Source organism: Gossypium hirsutum, chromosome A13 (genome assembly GCF_007990345.1).
Source record: "Gossypium hirsutum isolate 1008001.06 chromosome A13, Gossypium_hirsutum_v2.1, whole genome shotgun sequence".
Classification (NCBI taxonomy): domain Eukaryota; kingdom Viridiplantae; phylum Streptophyta; class Magnoliopsida; order Malvales; family Malvaceae; genus Gossypium; species Gossypium hirsutum.
The window spans coordinates 77,626,133-77,638,430 of record NC_053436.1 but is presented as its reverse complement, the minus strand read 5'-3'; the positions used below and the strand labels follow the sequence as shown (position 1 = coordinate 77,638,430).

General features: G+C 30.9%; 1 protein-coding gene and 1 long non-coding RNA gene across 2 annotated transcripts; one reads left to right on the top strand and one right to left on the bottom strand.

Annotated features, from left to right (window-relative positions):
- The first annotated feature begins 1,322 nt into the window (after positions 1-1,322).
- Positions 1,323-2,720, top strand: LOC107894868 (bidirectional sugar transporter SWEET17). The gene is made up of 6 exons (XM_016820055.2): positions 1,323-1,403; positions 1,494-1,530; positions 1,607-1,817; positions 1,906-2,067; positions 2,146-2,265; positions 2,379-2,720. The coding sequence occupies exons 1-6, from the start codon at positions 1,370-1,372 to the stop codon at positions 2,562-2,564; spliced, it is 750 nt and encodes a 249-aa protein (XP_016675544.1). The 5' UTR covers positions 1,323-1,369; the 3' UTR covers positions 2,565-2,720.
- An 854-nt stretch (positions 2,721-3,574) lies between these two features.
- LOC107893749 (uncharacterized) lies at positions 3,575-4,638 on the bottom strand. The gene is made up of 2 exons (XR_001682951.2): positions 4,330-4,638; positions 3,575-4,000 (listed from the first exon to the last, which is right to left on the bottom strand). It is a non-coding gene; the product is annotated as an uncharacterized lncRNA (long non-coding RNA).
- Between the last annotated feature and the right edge of the window lie 7,660 nt (positions 4,639-12,298).

Below are 12,298 nucleotides of genomic sequence, written 5' to 3'. Positions count from 1 at the left end.
AAAAATAATAAATGTTAGAAAAATTATTAAATTTTATTAAAAATATAAAAAATTTAAATTTTACTAAAAATTAGAAATTTTTTAATAAAAATCTTTAAAAAAAATTGTAAAATTTTATAAAAATCATAAAAAAATAAATGACCCTATTTTTTTCAATTAAAGTCATCACGTGTCACGACATAGCGTAGTGAAAAATGATAAAAAAATAAAAATCAATAAGAGTTACAGAAAAATTATAAAATGTTTCTTTTGGTATGATACTTTTTATAATTTTTTTACGAAATTTATATTTCTTTACATTTTGTATAATTTTCTTATGACTTTATAAAATTTTATAATTTTTTTATATTGCTATATATTTTATATTTTTTATAAAATTTTACAATTTTTATTTTTTACGATTTTTATATTTTTTATAATTTTTATTAAAATTTTTAATATTTTATTTTTTATTAAAATTTAATAATATTTATAGCTTTTAATTTTTTATATTTTTTTTTCTAATTTTTAATAAAAGCAAGGGCTTAATTGCTTTTTTTGAAAAAGTTTGAGGGTCTTTTTGATGCATTTTGAAAGTTCAAGTACTTAATTGAGTGCAAAAAAAAAGTATGGGCTTAATTGATTTTTTTAAAAGGTTTGAGGACCTTTTTGATACATTTTAAAAGTTTAAGTACCCAAATAAAAAAAACAAGAGCTTAATTTTTATTTTTTGAAAAAATTTAAGTGCTTTTTTCACCCTTTAGCTTATGATATATATTTATCATAAAAAAAATTTTACCTTACAGATTTTTTTTTCTTTTGATCTCTTTTTATCAAACTCTATATCTTATTTGATTTCTAGGCTTAGTTGTCCAGTAAAGCTAAAGCACCCCCAACAATTGAATTGGAGAAAACCTCATGGCTAAACTTATAAATTTATTTATTATTTATTTAAAATCAGATCTCATCTATTATAATTAACTTGATCTGAAAACATTTTCTGTTTGTTTGCTTTATTTATAAGCATCTAATTATTATTTTTTTTAAATGAGGCAAAAAGAAAAATAATATTTACAAAAAAGTGGGGATACCCAAAAGGTTCCAAGTTCATCCGTATAGTCAACTTAATATATGAAATTATGTACAGGACAAAAGGTTTAGGTTGCTTGCAAGGCGTTGTAAAATTAAAATTTTAATACACCCTTAACATTGTCAACTATTATTATTACTATAATATAAATGGCACATGATTCATGTCTTGCATTAAATATATGTCAGAATAGGGAACAGACAGCAATTTATTTTTTAAGTAATCCTGGGATAATTTTGTTAAATAGCAATTCCATCCTCCTTTTTATCTTTTTTCATAATAAAGTGGCCTGTTACCAACATGACAAGCTTGAGTTTCTTGGTTGGAGTAATAGGTAAAAGCATTAATTAGATTATGTTATTGCAAATTCCAATGGGATTTACAAAAATCTAATTACCTTGTATTGTTTGTGTTAATGAATCAGGCAACATCATCTCAGTCTCACTCTTTCTTTCTCCATTGTAAGTATATGTATAAATGATTCTAAGCCATTTCCACTTCAATTAGTAAATGCATTTCATGTGATTGGAATTGCAGGGGCACTTTCTGCAGAATAGTGAGGCACCGGTCAACTGAAGAATTTGAGAGCTTTCCTTACATCTGCACCCTCTTGAATTCAGCCTTATGGACTTACTACGGTGTTACAAAGCCTGGAAGTCTCCTCGTAGCCACTGTAAATGGATTCGGAATAGTGGTCGAGTTGATTTATGTAGCTTTGTTCCTTATTTTTGCACCTCCAAGAATCAGGGTATCAATCATCAACTATCAACTCAATATTTCAGTCCTCAAAATATATTCAATTTAGTGATTTCCACGCTATGGTTTGTGCGTTTTAGGCTATAACTGGGATACTATTTGGAGTTTTTGATGTGGGATTTGTAGCAGCAACAGTTTTGGGCACTCAACTGATTCTGGATGGAGAAATGAGGATTGACGTGATAGGTTTTCTGTGTGCAGGCCTTAATATTCTCATGTATGGCTCACCTTTAGCAGCAATGGTAAGATCACCTTAATATTAGTTTGAAATCATATCGTATCGGAGTGATGCTAATCATTAAACATGAAACATTGTGCAGAGAACAGTGGTGACAAGTAAAAGCGTGGAGTACATGCCTTTACTTCTCTCGTTTTTCGTCTTCTTAAACGGAGCCATATGGACTTTGTATGCTGTGCTCGTCAAAGATTACTTCCTTGGAGTAAGTTGTAATAATATCTGAGATTAGGGCAAGAATTTAGGCCTGTGTTCATGGGAATTTCACATATCCTGCATTCGAATAACACAAATAAGAAGGTAGTGCTATGGTTGCAGGTACCAAATGGGATAGGGTTTGTGCTTGGAATAGCTCAGCTACTGTTATACGCAATTTATAGCAGGGAGCATAATAACAAGTCATCAAAAACATCATCAGATGAGTTGGAGAATGAATGGCAAATCAGGGAACCCTTTGTTTCATCTTCAACTTCAACCAACATGGATGAAAAGAATCATGTGTAGTGTAGAGAATTATTTACTCTCTTCTAGCTTCATATACGTACACCCACATATTGTACTCTGATTCTGGGATACAACACTCATTGATTCATTCCTCTATGTTCTTTTAAGGTTGTGCTTCTTGAGACAGCTTGCTTATACAGTCTTTTTTAAGTCTTACATTTCTTTACTTCTTGCATGATCAATATGAGAACAGAGCATGCTGCTAACAACATTTTGCAACTCACTGAAGCCAAAGCAATCTCCTTGCATAAAAAACAAGCAACAATTCAAAGCATAAACCAGTGCAAAACATCGAATCATAATGACTAATCTCCAATCTTGAGCCGTACCAATATCAATAAATCCTTTTAAAAAATAAAAGGAGTTAAAAGGATAATTTTACCACAAATATTTGAAACTGCAAATGAAATAGTTTAAGAAGCAAAATTTAGATAATCGTGGGCTTTGTCTCACGTGGAAAACAAATAACAGGTGTGAGGCTTAAGCAGATCAATAAATGTGGGCAAAACAAGTTTGGGCCTTTGAAGGTTAAGAGAAGCCATCCCTGTCCACCCACATCATCATTGAACAAATATCTTCGTGCTTTTTATCTGGACTTCTACTGATGCCTTTCCAAACGGTCGAAATCCTTCAATTTTTTTTTAAATTTTTTATTTATTTATTTATTTTCAAAATTTTTTATTAATTTTATTTTTTTTGAAATTCTCATTAATCTCACAAAATTTTAAAAAATTTGAATTAGATATTTTAATATTTTTGAAAAAAAATCTCATTAAATTCTTAAAAATTTTAATTAACCTCCCAAAATTTAGTCTTAATATCTATCACCGTGTCTTTCCCATAACGTTCTCCTTCTTCGAATGTTTTCCAAAGTGGCACATGATCCAAAAAAAATCTATAAACTAATCCTTTTACCTGTATGGTTATATCCTTCGTTAGAGTTGCATATGTGTCTATTATTATAAAATAATCAAATGAAAAAACAAATTCAAAAGAAAATATCAATAAAATAAAAAGGCAAAGCAGAGAGCTCTTCATTCATTTCTTAGATGATATACAAGCCTAGTATGTTTACTGGCTTTCTAGCATCACATAATAAATGAAGTCATTGTTCCATAAAGAAAACATTTAAGATAACATGTGTAATAGCCAATTTTGGCCTAGGTCAATAAAATAATAAAACCCAAAACAATAAAAAAGTCCAAAATAAGTGTCCATTTACATAATAATCCCAGGCCTAAACTACCCAAGCCCAAAATTTAAAACCCCCATCAGCCCACTACCCAAACTAACCCTAATAGCCCACTTGCTTAAAATTTTTCAGTAGCAAACCCTAGCCCAAGCCTCCAGTTGCCACACACTAGGCCAACCATTGGCCACCTCGCACACCACCACCGTCGCACGCCTCCTTGCACGCGCCTGGTCGCTCGCGTCACCTGCAAAATGAAACTAGCACGCAAACAAAAGGAAACAACGAACAAGAGGACAAAAATGATAGCAAACAAAAGAGAAAAAACAACGAAGAAACAGAGAAAATAGGAATAAGAACGAGCATGTATTTGGCTATAAAAGCCATTTTCGTTTCCTTTGTTTTTTTTTTACGCAAATTAAGCAATAAAAAAGCATAATAGAACTTTGAAAAGGTGGACTTCGATTTACTTCTCTGCTTTTGTTTTCGTTTTTTGTTTGTTTTCTTTTTTTCTTTTCTTTTTTACAAACTTTTTGATAAAAAGGGGGCATAAATCAAAGAAAAGAAGGGGCTTACCGAACCCAAGCAGCCTCGTCGTCAGAGACTGCTCCTCTGTCGTCGGATTCGGCCCGAAGAGGTCGCGGGGGGGAGTTCCTTCTTTCGGATCTTCCTCGGTCTAGAAGACCCTCACCGTCGGGCTTGTTTTGAACAAAAAGGGTTAAATAACCCAAGTTTATGTGGCCCTCGACCACCGTCTATGGTGGGAACCATGGTGGCCTCAAAGAGCCATGACGATGGCGGCGATGATGGGTGTTGAAACCCTAGCTGAATAGAGAAAGGGGGGTGGGGGAGTATTCTCTGATTTTTTTAAAACAAAGAGGAAGCAAAATAAAAAAAAAATAAAAAACAGATTTAAATATGCCGCATGAAACGGCAGCGTTTTTGGTGGGGGGGTCTAGGTGTCGAAACGGCACCGTTTCGGTGTGCCAGTGCGTGACCCGACCCGCTCCAGGGGGTCCGCGTGTTTCCCTTAAATGGGTAAATACCCACTTTGGTCCCTCCGATTTTGAGCCGCATTGCAATGTGGTCCTGACTTGCGTTTTACCTCTTTTAAATTCTGCCCTATTGTTTTATGTCATTTCTGATTTGGTCCCTGACCTGGACAAGTGAAACGCAGCGCATTGGACTTGGGATATTGTCCCATTTCGTCCTCACAACTTTGAGCGCGTGTTGATTTGGTCCTCGGCAGCTTTCTGTCATTTATAATTTATACCTTTCCTTTTACTTTGATTTTAATTTAATCATTTCCCCTTTTATTTCATCTGTTTTATTACATTTTATCATATGTCCTATTTATAATTTATTTAGATATTATATTTTATTTAGCTTCAAATTTTATATGATACTTGTAAATTCGTCACTTATTTTTTTTATTTTTTTTGAAACTGTTTTATTGTTGTTTATTCCAAGTTTTACATATCAATATTTTCAAATATATACGTATGTTATTTATTTTATTTTTACTTTTATAAACTGTTTGTTTCTTTTACATTTCTTTATTTTATATGTCTTTCACATGATATTTTTAAATTGTTTTTATTGATCAATTATGAATACGTTATACCATTTTATCTTATGTTAAAAAATTATTCATAAACATTATTATAAAATGTTATATTTTTAGTTCAAAATACTATCTTCTATTTTAAAATCGTTCCATGTATTATTTATTTAAAGCTATTTAGTACTTTAAATTGTTTTACATGTCTTTCAAAATTCTATTCATTTATTTTAGACATTCTATTTATTATTCATTATATGTTTTTATTACCCATTTTATACTTTTATGTACATATATGTGTATTATTTGTTCTACAATTCATATATATATATACATGTATATATCATCTTTGTAAATTGTTTTATGCATCATTGATTTACAAAATTCATTGTTTTTACTTTATTTATTTTTAAACTTATTTATTAGCTTTTAAATGGTTTTTACATTTTATTTATTTTGATTTGCTTTAAAATATTTATTTTCTTGATTGTTATACATATTTTTATTGTTCCTTGATTGCTAATGTTGGCATGTAAATAATGTATGTCGAGTCATTATTGTCATTGTATGTTCACTTGTATTTTCACATTATCGTCGTATATTCGCGTGATATTATTCATGTATTAACGTCCACACTCATTATTATATTGTATTGTATATCATTGCTTCATGAATTAAACTCCAATACATTTATCCAATAAATCGTTTTATTTTAACCTAAACAAATAGACGTCGTTTAAATATCATACTCGTTACTATTCAAAAACGAAATTTTCCAAATAAGGAAATGTTTTGCATTTTGGAACATCGAGGAATTGTGCCCTAACTTACGGGGTTTCGATTTCCTCGTTGTTTCTAAATAGAAAATATCCTTTTCGAGTTTCAAAACACAAGGATTTCCAATTAAAATTAAAGACAAAATCGCGCTCGGGAGTTCATGGTATTGTGTCCTAACTTACGGGATGTGATACTTCGATATCTCGAGACGAGGAAATCTTTAGCAATCTCTTTGATTTAATTCGAACTTTTTAAAATTAACGTTAATAAAAAAGGATCGTATTTTAAATCCATTTCTCGATTTTCAACTTTCGACTCTAGGACAATAACTAATCAATTTGGTACCAATTTTAGGCGTAACGAGGGTGCTAATCCTTCCTCACACGTAACTGACTCCCGAACCCGTTCTTTCGAGTTTCATAGACTATAAACATTGTTTTAGTAAACTAAAATGTTTTATTAAAACAAAAGTGATTCGGTCACACCTAATAAAGATCGGTGGCTACTCCCGTTGTAATTTTCGCTTTCAAACAAAGTCGATGCCGCTTTCAAAAAATGGTTTCGACAATATGATTTTATTCTCACAATTCATTTGAGGTTACTTTATTGGAGGTTATTAACATTGTAGCACCCCAAAACATTTTCAGTGTTTTGTACGGGGCTATTTCAATTATTTTATCCCTAGATCTTATAAGAAATTCATTTTTATGGATTTTATTATTTTTAGACTGAGATCAATAGAAAAGTTTTGGGCCCAATCGAGTATAAATGCGAATCGTTTAGTGATATGGATGTTCACGAAACATGATCGCAAGTTTGTCCAAGTCACAAATTTGACTTAGGGTTTTAGGTGAATAAACGAAAACTTGAAATTTGACATAACCTGAAACGCAAACAAATTCAAATCAAATTTAAGGGAAAAACAGACAATAATTAAAACAAGTAATAAAATATAGAAAAAAAGAAAAGGAATCTAAATTAAAGATTAGAAACAATTAAACAAGAACAAAACTGAAAAACAAAGAAAACAAAACAAAATAGATGGAAAAGATGGAAAGTGATGTGTATAAGTCCTACGGAGCCTTGGAAACCAGATGAATCTATAACCCCCTTCAAATGACTCTAATTTCCTGTAACATCCCTAATCTGACCCTAGTCGAGAAGTGGTTTCGAGACCACTAAACCGAGCGGCAAAAATAATTAAATGTTAAATTTCATGTCTATTATATGTGATATTACATGTGTGAAATTTTGGTGTATTGATTTTGTCATTTAGATGTGAATTTTATTAAAGGGGCTTATATGTGAAACATTGAAAATGTATGAGGTTAATTAAAAGGGCCAAATATTTGCATGATTTAAAAGATGGGATTTGCATGTCAAATGCACCATTTTAATTTTAGTGGCCGACCATGATTGCACTTAATTTATGTGTATATGTATTTTATATTAAGTAAAATGATTATAATAAAAGATAGTGAGTGATAAGAACATAGGGGAGACTTCATTGTTTTTGGGTTCTAGCTGAAACTAAAGAAAGAAAAAGGGGAAAGTGACTTGGGAATGTTCGGTCTTTTGGAGGCCAATTTCTAAGGTAATTTCATTGTAATTTTGTTAAATTTTGATGAATACGAGCTTCACTTCTTTATCTAGCCGAAACCCATTTGCTAATTTTGGTCTAAGTGGCGTATTGAGTTCGGTTCATGTGTTTTTGAGCTAGGGATTTGTTTTTAAAGTTAAAAGTTGCTGGATAAGTGTTGGATGGACTTGATAATGTTAAAATTATTAAGTGTGTAAAGTTATAAGTTTATTTTATGATTGGGAGCTTAAATTTAGCTCAAATTTAACTCAATTTCTTACATTAAGCATTTCGGCTATGGTGTGGATTGCATAAAATTTGAAGTATTTGATGTTTGAGAGTTCTAAATAGTTAATTATTAAGTGAGGCTTAGTAATTTTGTGTTAAAGATGAATTTCATTACTAAAAGTGGTATTCGGCTATGTGGCATTGTGTTAAATTTTGGATGTTGTTTTTTTTAATTTTAAATTGACTATTAAGTAAGCTTTAAGGTTGTTAAATGGTAAAAGAGACTTGAGAGTGATGTTTAGGTAGCTTTCGGCCTTAGAGTGAATTATGATTGTTAAAGGATGGACTTAAGTTGTGTATATGGGATTTAACCTTGCCGATTATGTGTTAACAAGGTGAAAATGGTTATGTTGCGTTAATAGAGTGCTGAATGTGAGTTTGGTGTTAAGCTATATTTGAATACTTGGTTGAATGATTTTTTTTTAGTAAATGAAACTAATAATTTAGTTAAGACTAAGGTTCTTATGATAGTTATATATATGTATATGCCTTATGTATGTGCTTTGTAAATATAGAGACATTCGGCTAAATTTATTTAAGAGCTATGTGGCATATAGTCATTAGAAAATTTATGTCTAATTTGATATGTGTTTAAATAGCGAAAAATGAAAGTACTGTATGTACTATGTGAATAAAATTATCGGAAATTTTTTTATTTAGATGAATATGATAAGATGTTAATATTTGATGTGGTTTTCTATTAAAGAGTATATGAATTCCGAATGTAATGATAAGTGAATAATTATACTTCTTGTTTTGAATGAGTTTTGATATACCCGAAATAAGGTGCATGAATTATGGATTAGTAATGATTTGAATTTTTTTAAATCTAGCTCAAGAACAAAGGACACCAACTTCAGATAGGGGAAAAGAGAAAGTAGTTGAATAGCCGATTTGTACTAAGTCGATCAAATTCAAGGTAAGTTCTTAAGTGTTTGAACTTTGGAAATTTAAGAATAAATTGTAATAACTCTGCTTAGGACAGCAGCAGTAACGTGAATTTAGAAAATCACCATAAATTGTTGGAGTTGAATTAGGGGCTGAATAAATTATGTAATTAAAGCTTAATAAGTCTAGTTTCTTATAAAAGAAACTGTGTAAGCAAAGGAATTGCTGATAATGAGATATTTAAAGTTGTGTGAGACAGTGTCAGAATGACTCCAAAATCCCCTGTTCTATTTTTAGAAAACAATTATAAATTGTAAAAATATTTTTATAAGACAAACTTTATATGCTTAGACTCCTTAATGAGTCTAGTTTCAAATGAAATAAAAAAGAACATATTTTAAATTCTGTACAATGAGGAATTTGATTCGTAGTGAAGAGTGGTCAGTATAGTCAAACAGTGATACAGGGGAAACTTTAAGAAAAATCTGGTATTGATTGGCCAAACCAAAAATTCTGCACATTTTATGGATAAAATATGTATGAGTCTATTTTTAGGAAAAATTAACGACACTTCATTTTGAGTTTTGTAGCTCCAGTTACGAATAATTTAATGACTATTGCTCGGGAAAAACAGCTTGTAGTGAATTTGTGATTAAGTAGTAAACATTGATAAAACTGTTTGAGTTGCTTATAAACTATCAATTAAAATTTTAATCAAAGTACCGAATCCGTATTAAAGTGAGGCTATAAGCCGTAAATGACTAGTATACCTAGTCAATTTTGTTATGATGAAATTGATGTACAAGATATATATATGTGGTAAAGCCGAATGGCTAATGTAAAATATGTAAGATATATATATGTGGTAAAGCCGAATGGCTAATGTGAAATATGTATGAGCCATGCATATGTGGTAAAGCCAAATGGCTAATGTGAAATATGTATGAGATGTGTATATATATTGTGGCCGAATAACAAATTGTGAAAGGTGTGTATTAGTAGATATTTGATGAGGCAAATGAATTACAAATATGATAGTCGATGTGAATGTTGTAACATGGGATTAAATGTACTTGAAACTTGGAAATATATTCCTGGTAAGACCCGATGACTACGTGTGGAGATTATGTTCGGGTAAGACCCGATGACTACGTGTGGGGATTATCCAAGCTAAAGGCCTCGCTGATGATTCGAGTAAAGCGTAAGATTATATGACTTCACAGTAACAATTGTTAATAAATACGTTCAATGCGTTAAGTTGGACAGGTATGTATTTTGAGCTTATATTTAAGCTTGATTTGAATTAAATCACAAGGTTGTTATGTGATGCATATGTGAGTAAAACAATAAGACTGTTTCTATGATTATTGCGCATTTGGTCAATGTGAAAAGTTAGGTGAAAATACGTAATGTACCTATGTTTATAAGAGATCACTATCAAGTGAGAATTTATCTGCTTATTGTGTATTACGTAATTGTGTATATTCGGCCAAAAAGGGCAGTTTACCTAGAAAGAGGTTATATGAGAATTCGTAAGATCGACTTTAATTTGGTTGGTCAGGTATGTGATAAATACTTGTACATGTTAGACCCATCAGAATTAAATCATGATTGTAAAGTGGAAAGCAAATATGAAAATGCCATATGAATATGTGGGTATACAGTTATGGAGAAATATTATAGGATATTGGGAGATATACATTTTGACTTGACCGATGAGGGTAACTATAGATATGAAATGAAATGTTATATATATGAATCAAATAAACAAATTGGTTATATTTGAGTTCAAGAGTTTTTTTTTAATTTGCTTAAGACTTACTAAGCTTATAAAAGCTTACTCTGTTGTTATGTTTCTCTGTTTTATAGATTGTTGAATTTGGCCTTTTGCTCGGGGATCGTCAGCAGCTTGTCACACTATCACTATCCACTGCTTGGTACTGCTATGTCTTGGATTATCTTATGGCATGTATAGAATAGACTAGTGGCGGAAGAATATTTTGGTTAATGTATATAAGCCATGAGAAAATGGCATCTTTTGAATGTTTACTTAGAGAAGTTTAAATTTTATCCCTGGCTGTGCTTAGTACTTATTTAAATGAATGATCTTTATTTCAAGAAAAAGTTCAAAATTTTACTGTTCTGACATGAGTTACAAGTCCGGTAATGCCCCTTACCTATTCCGGCGACGGTTACGGGATGGGGGTGTTACATTTCCCCTCAAGAAAGAAAATTTGGCAAGAAAAAGCTTTAAAATGATCTCCACAATTTGAAAAGATTGTTAAAACTCTTCTAAAAGAAAACTCGAGAGAAATTCTTAAAGGGAAAAACTCAAACAAGGAAGTTGTTGAATGAATTATGAATTGTCTCTCTAATGAACAATGAAGAGACTTTTATACAGGCTAGCTAAGTATGTCCAAATAAAAATATCAAATATACTAAAACTCTAATTAATTTAAATAAGAAGTAGTTTTAAACTAAACTTTCTTGTTAACTAAGAAACATAAAACTCTTAAATAACTTAAAATACTTAAAAGAAATTCAAAATTTAGAATAAATAAATAATGAACTAATAAGACCTAATAAATATAATATCGGACTCATATATAATAAAAAATTAAGCCTAAAAATCAGGCCCAAAATGATTTAAACTCGAATTAAAAGCCCGAAACTCGTAATTTTTGTAATAATTCCGCTCAAAACTTCAGCTCGAGCAATCTTCACTAAAACAGTCATAACTTGAGCTCTCGAACTCAAAATTGAGTGATTTAAAATGTGTTGAGAAGCTAAGAGACAGGACTTAGATTGATATGAAGACATATTGACTCAAAAATGTTGCGATCCCTTTCCAAAATTCTCCGCAAGTCGACTGATTCTAACATGACTAGGCGTGTGAGCTTGATTGGGGTTCTTGAAGTGTAACGCCTGAGCTTGTTAAGATCTTCTACATAGGCTTTTCATCATGGATTGAGATTTTAAGTCGACAAACAAAATTAGACCTTTCTAATTCATCGTCACTCCTTATTGAAATCCAAAGTCCATCATCTTGGATTTTCAACTTTTTTTCTCGAAATTTCTTTGCGATAAAGTCTTGAATGTATAAGTTCAACTGCTTGGATTTGGATCTTGTAATTGGGTATTGGGGAAAACTAAACATATCTCCATCATTGACTTTGAATTAGACTGGGCAACTTGTATCATTAGGCAAAATGGTAATTTTATTCTCGAGGGCATTTTGGTCATTATGGACCAAAATGTGAGTAAATATTAGAGTTTATATTAATGGGTGATGATGAAGTAGTTTTTGGAGTAATTAAACATGATTAAATAAAGTCCTTAACAAGGTAAACAAATAAAATAACACACAAGAAAAATACAAAACATGATAGGTAATACATTATCTAATCCCTTTGTCTTTCAACTAATATTGCTCTTTTCAAATAACTGACTTA

Bases quoted from the DNA above. Each gene is read 5' to 3' on its own strand.
- LOC107894868 (XM_016820055.2), top strand. From the start codon at position 1,370: ATGACAAGCTTGAGTTTCTTGGTTGGAGTAATAG. The intron at 2,068-2,145 runs GTAAGATCACCT...AACATTGTGCAG, and splicing joins GCTCACCTTTAGCAGCAATG to AGAACAGTGGTGACAAGTAA. The intron at 2,266-2,378 runs GTAAGTTGTAAT...CTATGGTTGCAG, and splicing joins TCAAAGATTACTTCCTTGGA to GTACCAAATGGGATAGGGTT.